The 12,448-nt window shown below is 48.7% G+C and overlaps 1 protein-coding gene across 1 annotated transcript; it reads right to left on the bottom strand.

Moving 5' to 3' along the window:
• Positions 1 to 2,411: 2,411 nt before the first annotated feature.
• On the bottom strand, positions 2,412 to 12,420 carry LOC143007470 (uncharacterized). Its single transcript, XM_076158826.1, has 15 exons — positions 11,509 to 12,420; positions 9,518 to 9,573; positions 9,260 to 9,402; positions 9,069 to 9,154; positions 7,981 to 8,100; positions 7,771 to 7,881; positions 7,130 to 7,205; positions 5,791 to 5,873; positions 5,428 to 5,479; positions 4,583 to 5,194; positions 4,265 to 4,421; positions 3,813 to 4,183; positions 3,675 to 3,736; positions 3,500 to 3,546; positions 2,412 to 3,349 (listed from the first exon to the last, which is right to left on the bottom strand). Exons 1-14 carry the CDS (start codon positions 11,611 to 11,613, stop codon positions 3,511 to 3,513), a joined length of 2,070 nt encoding a protein of 689 aa, XP_076014941.1. The 5' UTR covers positions 11,614 to 12,420; the 3' UTR covers positions 2,412 to 3,349; positions 3,500 to 3,510.
• Positions 12,421 to 12,448: the final 28 nt, after the last annotated feature.

Below are 12,448 nucleotides of genomic sequence, written 5' to 3' on the forward strand. Positions count from 1 at the left end.
TATATAACGGGAATACTACAGGGCACACACACACACACACACACACACACACACACACGCACACACACACACACACACGCCGCCCTGCTGTCGTACAGTATATGTTATTTCTCTGGGGTACGTTGGGTAATTGTACAATCGCGCCGGTTGATCAGGAGGCAGAGACACACATTCACACACATTCACACACACACACACACATACCAGCTTCTGGATGTGTGTGTGTGTGTACGTCCATCTGCAGGTTCTGGCGCCCCGGCCCCTGGTTTGGACAGGACTCAGATTCCAGATGGGGCGATGTAATCAAACATTGGCTCTGCCTCTAAACGTCTGAACGCTGCCAAGTCGCCGCAGGCGGCAAGAGGGAGGGAGGGAGGGAGGGAGGGAGGGAGGAGATCCCACAGGGACGCCATTTGCAAATGTCACAGGCCCGCAAGGTGTGTGTGGTGAACAGGTAGCAGCTCTGCTCTGCTCCTTCCTCTTCTCCTGTCATCATCAGCTGTCTGAAGCCGCTGACTGGTCGATCGTCTCACGCTTCAGATTACAGGCTGTCCAACCGCACCAGCAAAGCAGCAATTATCCAGGAGTGTAATTAGCGGCGAGAGGCAGAGAGGGAATCTCACACACACGCAGCTCAGACGGGATTAAGACGTGTTATTAAAAACGCTTTGCTTCCCCCGAGAAATAACGCCGCTTTGTTTTCCCGCCTAACAGAACATCTGCGGTCCCAGGTGACCTCTGTTTTCATGCTGTTTGCTTGTTGTTGTTGTTGTTGTTTCCTGTGGTCGAGTTCCAAAACTGAATCTTAGACAAAGGAACTCCAATCTGAACAGAACAGAACCAGAACCTCATGGCCACACATCGGGTGATTCTGCCCGTGGACTCCTTCCTGCCCGACGCTGCCATCGCCATGGAAGTGCAAGGCATCCCTGCCTCCACGGGTGAGAGGTTTAAATCCCTCAGAGGCGATTATTGACGCTCTCCTGTTGGAAATGTTCAACAAGCAGCGTAATTGTTTGAACGTGATTCATGGAAGTGAAACGACCGTCCATTAGCCTCAGCTGCAGCATCAGCCCGCTGTAATTACCACACACACACACGCTCTGCATGACTGATGAGGACACACGCCGAGTGAGACATCGAGCTGAGTCCCTTCACCTCCATCTGTCTGTCTGTCTGCCTGTCTGCTTGCTCTTTGGCTTCCTCACCTGCTGCATTTATCACAATCTATCATTTCAGGTGTGTGTGTGTGTGTGTGTGTGTGTGTGTGTGTGTGTTGGGTCTCAGTAAACCACTGACAAATTAGTTAGTTATTAGTTCATTAAAGTTAAAGTAAATACAGTGAGGCAGTAATGAATGCAGGAGGAAGAGGAGGGTCAGACTGCAGCTCAGACCTCCTTCACCTTCATCTCCAGGCTGCAGTGCTGTGAAGGTGAATGAAGCCCTGAACCACTGAAGTCTGAAACAGGGCTGAAGCTAAAAAGCTCTCAGACTTGAGTTTGCAGCAGTGAGATGCTGCATTGTGCGTGTGCGTGTGTGTGTGTGTGTGTGTGTGTGCACTCCTCCCCGTCTCTCCTTTTTACTCTGGGGAGCCCACAGATGAAAGCAGCGGCCTGATGGTTTCTCCCTGTTTGGCTCCTCTGGGTGCTGATTTAAGCGTTTAAACGTTAGATTGCAGCGTTTAGCAGAGAAGCTCCTCTTCCTCATAGAACACTTTTATAATTTCATTTCATTATTTGTTGGAGTTGTCTGTGCTAGACTGTGCCCCCCCGACCCCAGCATACACACGCACACACACACGCACACCCGGCTGAGCTCCTCTTCCTGTAACAACACGTCGGTTTGGTTTCTCAGCTGAAGCCGCTCATGTGGATAATCTGTCATTCGTCTCAGTGAGAGGAAGAAACTGGGTTGTTAAATGACATAAATTTGCACATTAATGAAGCTTAGCATTGTTTCCTGCTCACACACACACACACACACACGTCAAGCTGCTGTGATGACAAATAGCTGATTGTTTTCAAATGATTAAGAATTCCTATCAGTACATCAGCAGCAAACACAATCCAACATGTGTTCACTGCTTCATCGTCTTCATCCTGACTGTCAGATGGAGTTTTAATGGATTTGTTGGAACTATAACAATAAAAGTTTGTACGTGTAAATCTTTAGGAATAAGAGCGGTGAAGTGTGTTTGATTCTCCCCAGATATGATGTCACACACTCCCATGATCCCAGGACCCTGAGCTCTCAGCTTCCTGTCTCAGTTTGGTCTCCTCCTATTTGTTTACAGGTCCAAACTATCCCCACATTCCCGTCTCCCTAACATGTCGGAGGACCAGCGAGTCTGTGACCGGCTGGACAAATAATTGGCAAGACTCATTTTATAGAAAGAAGAAACTTTTAATGGGAGAAAAAGACAACGAGAGGAGAAGAAAGAGACGCCAGAGTCCAGGCTGGGGAATTACAGCTCCATGACCGGAAATGTTTCATTTCAGGATGAGAGGCTTTGAGTTTGAGGCGGAGGAGACGCTGCTGGGCGAGTAAACACAGCTGCCGTCTGAGGAAACGCCGCGTTTAAAGTCACGCCTGCATCCAAATCTGGGCTAATTACGTCTCACACACACGTCTATGAGATAAAAAAGAGAAAAGGAAAAAGAGCCACGCGACAAACTGGGACGACTGTGAGAGACACACAGGTCAGAGGGTTTGTAGTTTGAATCCCAAAGAGCATCAGAAGGAATGACACCTAAGGTTTAGGGATGCAGAACGTGTGTGTGTGTGTGTGTGTGCGTGTGTGTACAGAGGTGAAAGTACAAAATCTGTTACTATGAGATGAAACAAACATCTTATTTCCTACAGGTGAGTTAGAAAAGAACAACATCAACATACAGTAAACATGACCTCATCCACTACAGGTTAACTCACAGCTTTAGAGACAAAACTAAACAGGGAAATCTGTCAAAGACTTCAACATCAACAGCAACACAGAGACTCAGGCGATAGAAGACGAGTTTCTCTGTCGTTTCCACCGATTCAAGACTCAAACGGACCCAGAGGAGAACCTGGAACTGATGGAACTCGCCGGGTGTTTGAGTCGCAAAGAAGTAGTGTGCGTGTGTGTGTGTGTGTGTGTGTGTGTGTGTGTGTGTGTGTGTGTGTGTGTGTGTGTGTGTGTGTGTGTGTGTAAGACATGTTACATTTACTTCACAGTTTCGTATTCAGAGACCAAGAGGAGAAAGGTTTCAGAGAGGAAGAGGAGGAGGAGAAGAAAAGGCACAAACGCAGGAGGAAGTTCAGGCTTCCAGGTCCCAGATGTTCCTCCGTCCAGGTCTGATCCCATGACACACTGCAGACAGAGAGACAGAGAGAGAGACAGGCAGACAGGCAGAGAGACAGGAAGGGAGAGAACCAGCATTAGAGCCACAGCTTCCCTTCACACAGCTGACTGGGACGTTTCTGTCTCTTCTTCTCTCGTCTCTACTCTTCCTCAACTCACCCAGAGTTTGATCACGAGCTGAGCTTCTTCTTAGACGACTTCTTCTTCTGCAGGAGAAACAAGAATGGTTAGTTTGGTAGAAAAGGAGAAGAAGAAGAAGAAGAACTATATTTAGGAGTTTAAGATGCATTCAAGTGTGTGTGTGTGTGTGTGTGTGTGTGTGTGTGTGTGTTACCGTGGCAGAAGCAGGTGGAGTGTCTATCGTCTCTTCCAGCTTCTGAATGAATCCGTTTTTCTCTGCAAACATCACAAAGGTTAGTGTATCAGAAAATCACACACACACACATGCACACACACACGCACACACACTTACTCTTCTTCTTGGGCGTGTCTCCGTTGGCGGTGGGCGGAGTTACGCTCTTCTCCTCTGCTTCTTGTTCCATCGCCTCCTCGCCTTCATCACCATTCAACACCTGCTTCTTCTTCTTCTTCTTCATTGGTGTTGCGACGGCGACTTCGGCGACCTCAGTCTCGGCTTCCTCGCCCTTCTTCTTCCTGGTCTTCTTCTTCTCCTCTGTCTGGGCTGGAGGAGGTTGGCTCTCTGGTTCAGGGTTCACCTTGGTCTTCTTCTTCTTCTTCGCTGGTGTCTGCTCCTCCTGCGGGGCGTCGGCTGGAGCCCTTTTGGAAGCTTTGGGTGTAGGCGTCTCTTCTTCTTCTTCTTCTGCTGCCTCAGCCGGCTTTTTCCTGAGAAGCAACAAATATTAAACTCATCTTTACGCTCCTCTCGTTTGTTTTGTTTGTTGTGACTGCGATGATGTCACTCACTCCTTCTTCTTCTTTTTCTTCTCTGCCGGCGTCTCGGGCGTCTCTGCAGGGGCGGCGCCGCTCTTCTTCTTCTCCCTCTTCAGGATGGTTAATCTCTTCTTCTTGCTGAGTTTCTTCCTGAGGCGGCGTTTGCCCTTGGCTGAGGCTGCGTCGCCCCCTAGAGGAGCAGAGAGGAAGAACACAGGAACGCGTTAACACAGCATGGCACCACACACACACACACACACACACACACACACACACACACACACACACACACACACACACACACACACACACACACACACACACACACACACACACACACACACACACTACCTGTGGCCTCCTCTTTCTCCTGTGAGTCTTTGTCGCCCCCTGCTGGAGTCCCATTGCACTGCTCCTCTTCCTCCTCTTCCTCTACTGCCTCCACCACCTTCTTCTTTTTCTTCTTCTTCTCCACCGTCACGGTCTCTGCTGCAGGAGGCTCCAGCTTCTCCTCCTCCTCCTCCTCCTCTGCCGGCGGGGCAGGAGTCTCTACCCCTCCATCTTTCTCCCTCTTCCTCTTCTTAGCCTTCTTCTTTTCCAGCGGTGTTACAGGAGAAACCTCATCCTCCTCCTTTTCTTCCTCCTCCTCTTCTTTCTGCTCTTCCTCCACCACTTGTTTCTTTTTGACTCTCTTCTTCTTTTTGGCAGATGCAGTGCTGAGAGGCGTGTCAGTGGGCGTGTCTACGGCGGGGGGGTCATCGCTGGGTGCGTCCTCGCTGGGCGTCTCATCGGTCGGCGTCTCTGTTTGTTTTCTCTTCTTCTTCTTCTTCCCTTTGGGAGTTTGGGGGTCCTGGCCGGTCTGGGCCGCCTCCTCGGGGAGCGGCTGGCTGGGTTCTGGCTCTGCTGGTTCCGGCTCCTGGATGTCGATGTTCAGCATGATGGAGAGCTCTTCTGTGGTTGCTGCTGAAACACACAGAGACAAACTTCACTTATACACACACACACACACACACACACGAGGGAAGAGTGAAGACAACTGAGACAACCTGGACATAACTGAGCAGCACAGAGCCGAAGAGACAGACATCAGTACAGAATCACAGCCATCTAGATTGATTAGGACGTAAACAGAAGAGGAGGAAAGATGAGAGGTGTCAGAATTGTGGTTGAAGACTTGGATAGAACAGCAGGATTACCAGAGGCAGTGCTGGGGGGGGCCTCAGGGTTCATTGGGGGGACGTCTGTCTCCTGAGGAGGACACAACACACACACACACACACACACACACACACACACACACACACACACACACACACACACACACACACACACACACACACACACACACACACACTGATTGATGCTGTAAGTTTTAAAATCAAAATCTTTTATGGATAATAATAAAGAATTGCTGTCAATACAAAACAATATAAACAGATGATCCAGAGGACTTCCAGGTTTAAGGCCTAAGCAGAGTATCCAGAGCGGTTACAGAGCTGTAGATCCCTCAGACATGTGGACCAGACAGAAGGTTCCAGATTAAATATCTTCTTCCATACCTCAGATTCCTCCTCTTCCTCCTTGTCCTGTTCCTCCTTGTCCTCGTCTTCCTCCTTAGGGTCGTCTGCTGTGAGGTCACCGTCTGCATGAGACAAAAGCACAACGTTCCCTCAGATATAAATGACAGCAGAGGTTTGGACATAGATGTGCCTAGATGAAGAAGGTTGAGCCTCTTCATCAGACCCTGGAGGGGATTCAAACCCTCCACCAGCGTCTCAGAGCTCAGCAGGAAGTCCATCAACCAAACACAAACTGAAGGAAACGTTTTTTAAGCTTTGTTCCCCGGCCAAGAGGAGATTACTGTCAGGATCTGTGTGGGCTCTGATGTTTACAGAGGATCTTTAACCTCATGAATCATTTTGCTAACTTCCTTTCTGAGCACTTTGGTTCCGCCTGCTCTTCTTCTTCTTCTTCTTCTGTCTCACTTTATCTGTCCGTCTGTGACGCAGCAGCAGAACAACGAGAACATTAAACATTCCCAGACTCTCAGATGATTCATTCTGCTTAACAAGCTCATACAAGATTACCCAAAGTGCTCTGGGGCGTCAAACCTCTCTCTGCCTCTTTACAGGTTTGAGCTCCTGGGTCTTAAGTTCTGCCTCGTTTAAATGTGAGCGTCGCTGCTAAACAAACGGAGCTCAGCCGCGTTTCTCACCTGCAGCTCTGAGATCAAACTGCTCCCTCCGACTCTCTGAGGCCGTCAGTCAGACCTGATCCTTCGCCCAGCTGCACACACTCATCCCTGATTAGCTCCTCCCCTCAGACTCTGTGTGTGTGTGTGTGTGTGTGTGTGTGTGTACCCTGCAGCCTCTGGCCTCCTCCATGTCTGAGGAGTTTAAGAGCTCCTCATCCGGATCTTTTCTCCTCAAGAGCAGACGAAGGTAAAATCGTTAATCTAAGGTAAATATTCATAACGCCGTCTGTTCCGTGTCGATCCAACGCCGCGGCGAGCTGAGGCGTGCTGCTCGTACCTGAGGCCATATTTTACACAAGGCCAAACACTGGACTTCCTGTTTGGCCTTGCATGGATCCATAACACGGTGAGATTACATCTAACACCTTTAACAATGTGTTTCCCCTCTGACTGACGAGCAGCGCTTCAGATCTGCCTTTATGTTTCTGTAGCATGAGAGGATCTGAGCTCTTAATGCACTGGGAGCTCTCTGCTGTGGCGTCTGAGCCAAGCCACATCTGAGCCGCCCGCCGCTTCTTCACAGCGCCTCGCGACTCTCGTCAGTGCGGTGAGAACTGTGCGGGGGAGGATGCCGCGCATAACAGCAGAGAGAGAGACCGCCCGCCCGGCCGCCGCCGCCGCCTCTCTGTGGGTCTCTTGGTTACCTTGAGGAGGCGCCGCGCTCTCCGCCGGCTCGCCGTTGGTCACCGGGGCCGCAGCTTCGGGTGCTGTGGGCGTGGCCTGTAGGGAGGAATGGACAGGTCAGTGACAGTCTGGACCAGGCAGGAGGAAGTGTTCTGTCTTAGGCTGCAGACCAGAGCTTGAACAACGCTGATCTCACACACTTAATCAACCGTAAACGTATCCGTGTCCTGAATGAGACAGCAGAGCGCCAGACTGGAACTGAGGAGTAAGTTCAGATATGAATCCTGCTTCTGTCCGCACATAAATCCCCCGGGTACCAGACTCTGAGCTGCTGTGAACCAAATCTATAGGTCAGTGTGAACATCTGGACCCTGCGGTTTAAACTACAGCACCAAGAAGAAGAAGAAGAAGAAGATACTTCATCATCCACATGCTGGAACACAGAGAGACTCAACCACATAGACCAAGACAGGCTACTGTGTGTGTGTGTGTGTGTGTGTGCTGACTGACTCCAAGAACAAAAGGTCCCAGAGTGTCATTGGTTCCAACCCCGCGGCCTCATAGATAGAAACCAAATCAGTGAGGCGAAGAGAACCTAACTGAGGACCTGATTGAGGACCTGATTGAGGACATAGGGAGACACCGTGGCTCGTTTCTGTACCTCTGTATCCTCCTCATCCTCCCCTTCATTGGTCTCCTGAGTAATGGGGGGCGTGGTCTCTGTTTCACTAACAGCAGTCGGTTCTGACGTTTCCATGGGAACGTCTGGCTCCTTTGAGAGCAGAAGGAAGTCGAGTTAAAACATCGGTTGTTGTCTCGACGCTCAGGTTAAGAGGATACTAGTGTAAATCTTCATCCAGGCCTCACTCACCTGTGCCTCCTCCTCAGGCTGATCACTGGTGGCTTCACCGGCATCCTGAGTGACCTTCACCTCCTCCTTCACCTCCTCCTCCTCCTCTTCTGCAGCGTTAGAAGCTTCAGCTGGAGCCGCCTGGAAAACATTGAGGAGCAGCAGCTGACTGTGACTGAAGACTGAATGAAGAAGTAAAGCAAGCTCACAAAAATAAGGCAAAGCGGAATACGGACGACCATAGGAAGCACATGTTACCATGGAGACCACAACAAGCCCTGCGTGCTACACACACCGATTTGTATTTGTATTGTATTTTACACTACAAAGTGTGGTCGTGCGAGAGAGAGAGAGCGAGGCCCACATTGCACACACACACACATACACACACAGACACACAATTTGCCCAAACAGATTAGGATTCTGACTGTTTCTCTCTCACACATGCATTTCTTGTCCAAACAGCATCAGAGCCAATCATCACTTTACACTGCATCACTGAGCCAAAAGAAAAGGACACACACACACACACATCCCATCAAACTGTAGTGTAATGTGTGTGTGTCTTTGAAAGTTAATGTCCATCTACTCACACATTATTACAGTGACTGGACATGAGTTATGTGGCCTCTGTGTGTGTGTGTGTGTGTGTGTGTGTGTGTGTGTGTGTGTGTGTGTGTGTGTGTGTGTGTGCGCCTGTGTGTGTGCTGCTTTCCCATTAAGAGACTTGAATGACAGAGTCCAGGCCTGCAGCTCTGGAAACATCTGGAGCAGCTGCTGCAGTTACAGATGTTTGACTCTCATCTGCAAATAAGCTCAACAACATTCAGCTGCTCTCTCTCTCTCTCTCTCTGTCGCTCTGACTCGCTCCCAAACTGCTCTGTCCGCCGCTTCAGGCCAGTCTGACAGAGCTGCTGATGGACACAGGCACTGGGATAGGCAGTAATGATGATGATGATGATGATGATGATGAGGAGGATCCAGTGTGAGTGTTTCCAATGTACCTTCACTGGAGCTACAGGAGCTTTACAACTGCAGCTAAAACGTCATTTCCATCCATTAAAATTGAGTTTTGAAGAGGAGTGAGAACATTATGGCCTCTTCCTCACCTCTGTCTGGGTTTCTGTCTCCTCCTCTTCCTCCTTATCTTTCCCCTCCTCAGCCTCAGAGCTGGGCGACTCTGCAGCGTCTGCCTCTGGAGGAACACACACACACACACGAGATGGTTCAGTCTGGAGTCATGCTCACTGATACAGAGGTCACACACACACACACACACACACACACTCTGGAGGCTCACCCAGTGCAGCCTTGGTGTCCGCTCCTCCTCCTCCATTGGAGAGTTTCTCCTCTTCACTGGGAGCAGGAGACTCGGACTTGATTTGCTTCTTCACAGACTCCACTTCAGTCTCCTGTTTGGCATCCTGAGACAGAGAGCACAACCTAGGACACACACACACACACACACACACACACAGTTAGATTAAATGCCACAATGTGCTGTTTATTCAGAAGAAATGGATCCAAACCCAGAAGGTAGAGATTGTTCCTGACTCACTTCATCCAGCCTGTGTAGATGTCATGAAGGTTGGAGCTCTCTTCTTGTGTTTCCACCTGCACACACACACACACACACACACACACAAACACACACACACACACACACACAAACAGGAAGTTACAAATTGTCCCATTTATTATTTTTGTCATTGATAAGGAGAGATAAATGGATCAAACCTGCCAGAAGAGCAAATTCTTACCACTTTGTACCTTCTCAGTTATGAAGTAGGAGTTTGTTGCTTTTAACAGTAAAACACATTTTTAGGCAGGACACTAAACTTCTGACCTGCTGTGATCCATAACTGAAGCCATGGTTGAGTTGGAGTTTTAACGTTAAACACCAGGAAGGTTTAGGATCCAGGTTGATGAAGGAATGAGACACAAAGCTCCATGACGAGGGCAGAGATGAAGCAGAGGAGGATTACATCGTCTCTCTCCTTACAATGCAGAAACTGTGAAAACTTCCTCAGGTTTGTCTCCAGGCCACATTTGACCACTTTTACAGAGTCCCTGAACGTCACGTCTGAAACCGAACGGCCGGGCGGAGATTATTCCTGTAATCCTTCATGAGCTGGGACGAGTTAGAGGGAGGAAACAGCTCATATCCTGTGGTGGAGGCACGCGACCACGCTAAGGCAGAGAGGAATGCAGAAAAGGAGCGGAATGTGACTTTAAAAGTTTGATTTAAAGCCTCTGAGTGGGACGAACGCAGAGAGAGAGAGGAACGTTTAGATGCTGTGGATGTTTGGTAAGAAGTCTGAAGATCCTCGGCTCTCCAGACTCACAGAATATTTCTAGATATTTTTAGCATGAAACCCAAAACTTCAGACTGAAACTGACCGGGCTCAGGTTGATCCACAGAGAGAGAGGAAGAAAGAGAGGAATGAGCCACATCAGACAGGTGGGAGATGTGTTTACATCTTTCTCTTGTTTAAAAATAAGTCTACAGGACAGCTACAGGAGGGGCGGGGGAACCGGTTCTTCCATAGATTGGACCAGGAGCGCTCTCCAACCTTTGACCCCCTCAACCGTCCTGAGGGTCCGAAGCATGGCGCCCTGTAGAATAGTCCCCTCCCCCACCATTCCTCCTCAACAACACCATACCTGCTATCCTCCCCCCACTTATATCCCACAGACCCAAACTCTCTCCCCTAAGAAAGAGTAAATACATCTGTAACATCTATGTAACATTGTTTATATGTAACATAGATGTGTTTACTGTTTATAAACACGTGTGACATGGATATGAACAGCACATACATTAGATCAGATTCAACTTTATTGTCATTGAGCAGAGTACAGGTACAAGCCACTGATATACAAACACATACAGGTAAACATGTAGTGTGTAGTGTGTTGTGTGTAGTGTGTTCAATAGTGCAAAGGACGATGTGTGCAAAACAGAGAAACAGTGGTTCAGTCTGAAGTGATGGAATAAAGACATACTGAGAGTAAAAAGGTATAAAAAGTAAAGTATGAGTTCACAAGGTATAAAAAGTAAAGTATGAGCCTGTACATGTGGACTGAGTGTGTGTGCGTGTGTGTTTGTGTACTTGGTGTGTAATTGTGTCGTTACTCAACATTCCAGTCTGGTTACATAACACATATACAATAAAAATATACAGATAGTTTAAATAAAATATGACTGCAGATATGAGAGAGCATGAACCAGAGTGTGTGTGTGTGTGTGCATGTGTGGGTGTGTGTGAGAGCAGCACATGGGCTCCTGAAACATAATGTTCTTTTTGAGCAGGGGGCCTGAAGAAGGAGTCGGGCGCTCTGAAACACACACACGCTGGACATGCACACCGCCCCCCTGCACACACACACACACACACACACACACACACACACAGATACGTTGATTTTTCCGTTTATTTCATACTAATATAACGAGAATGACGTGAACCTGCACGGGGATAAGCAGAACAGCCCCGCGTGTGTGTGCGCGCGCGTGCGTGTGTGTACCGTAAACTCGCCCCTTCTTACCTCAGTGACGTCTTTTTTCAGCACTTTGGCCGCTTTCTGGTAGCCGTTGATCTTCAGGTGCTGGTAGATGAGCAGCAGCAGCGCGTCGTCCTGTGCAGACGCCATCGTGTCCACACAAACACACACAGCACACACGCAGTCAGTGTTCCTCCGCTTGTGTTTACACTTCACTACACGCTCGCTATGCCCCACGCGATGTGGTGGCTTGCTGACGGCCACGCCCCCTCGCAGTGCACTGTGGGAAAGGTGGTTTTAAATGGGGGAGTGGCAACAAAGCATCCTTTGATGGTTACATAAGGTCAACTGTAAAGTGTTAAATCGTCGGCTGACTTCTGTTTTGTTAATATTAGCTATAACAAAGATGAGCTGTTATAAAGAGTATGAATGAGACTGGAGAGAAAAGTGTTATAAAGGTTTACTAACAAAGCTTTAAAGTGCATGAAGTAGATTTAGCTCTGTGGTTTATACAGCAATGTTAATCCAGTGTGTGTTTGTGTGTGTGTGTGTGTGTGTGTGTGTGTGTGTGTGTGTGTGTGTTTGTGCAGGCCCAGCAGACTGTTTATGTAGAGGTCTGACTCGGATAATGCAGATAGTGGAGAGACTCTTCCTCCTCTTATGGCGCCGTGGCATCAGCTGAACTCCCTACACACACACACACACGCACACACACACACACACACATACACACACACACACATACACAGCCGGTTCGTCCACACTGTTTGGATTCTTCAGTATAAAAGCTCGTCGGACTCAAACCAGAGATGAAGATGGATCTGACTCTGAGGCTGCGAGTTTGAATCCCTGACTTTATTCAGCTTCATTTACTCACAAACATGCTGTGGAATACCTGCTGTCATTCATTCATTCATTCATTCTTTCATTCATTCAACCACCACAGGGTTTCTGTTCAAAAGCCTTCGAAATAAAAGCCCATAAT

Source organism: Genypterus blacodes, unplaced genomic scaffold (genome assembly GCF_046128005.1).
Source record: "Genypterus blacodes isolate CSIRO-AG114 ecotype Tasmania unplaced genomic scaffold, CSIRO-AGI_Gbla_v1 ptg000089l_1, whole genome shotgun sequence".
Lineage (NCBI taxonomy): Eukaryota > Metazoa > Chordata > Actinopteri > Ophidiiformes > Ophidiidae > Genypterus > Genypterus blacodes.

Excerpts from the sequence above, each read along its gene's own strand:
- LOC143007470 (XM_076158826.1), bottom strand. The coding sequence starts at position 11,613 with ATGGCGTCTGCACAGGACGACGCGCTGCTGCTGCTCATCTACCAGCAC. Across the intron at positions 9,574-11,508 it reads TGAAAAAAGACGTCACTGAG|GTGGAAACACAAGAAGAGAG; the intron begins GTAAGAAGGGGC and ends GTGTGTGTGCAG. Across the intron at positions 9,403-9,517 it reads ATCTACACAGGCTGGATGAA|GTTGTGCTCTCTGTCTCAGG; the intron begins GTGAGTCAGGAA and ends TGTGTGTCCTAG.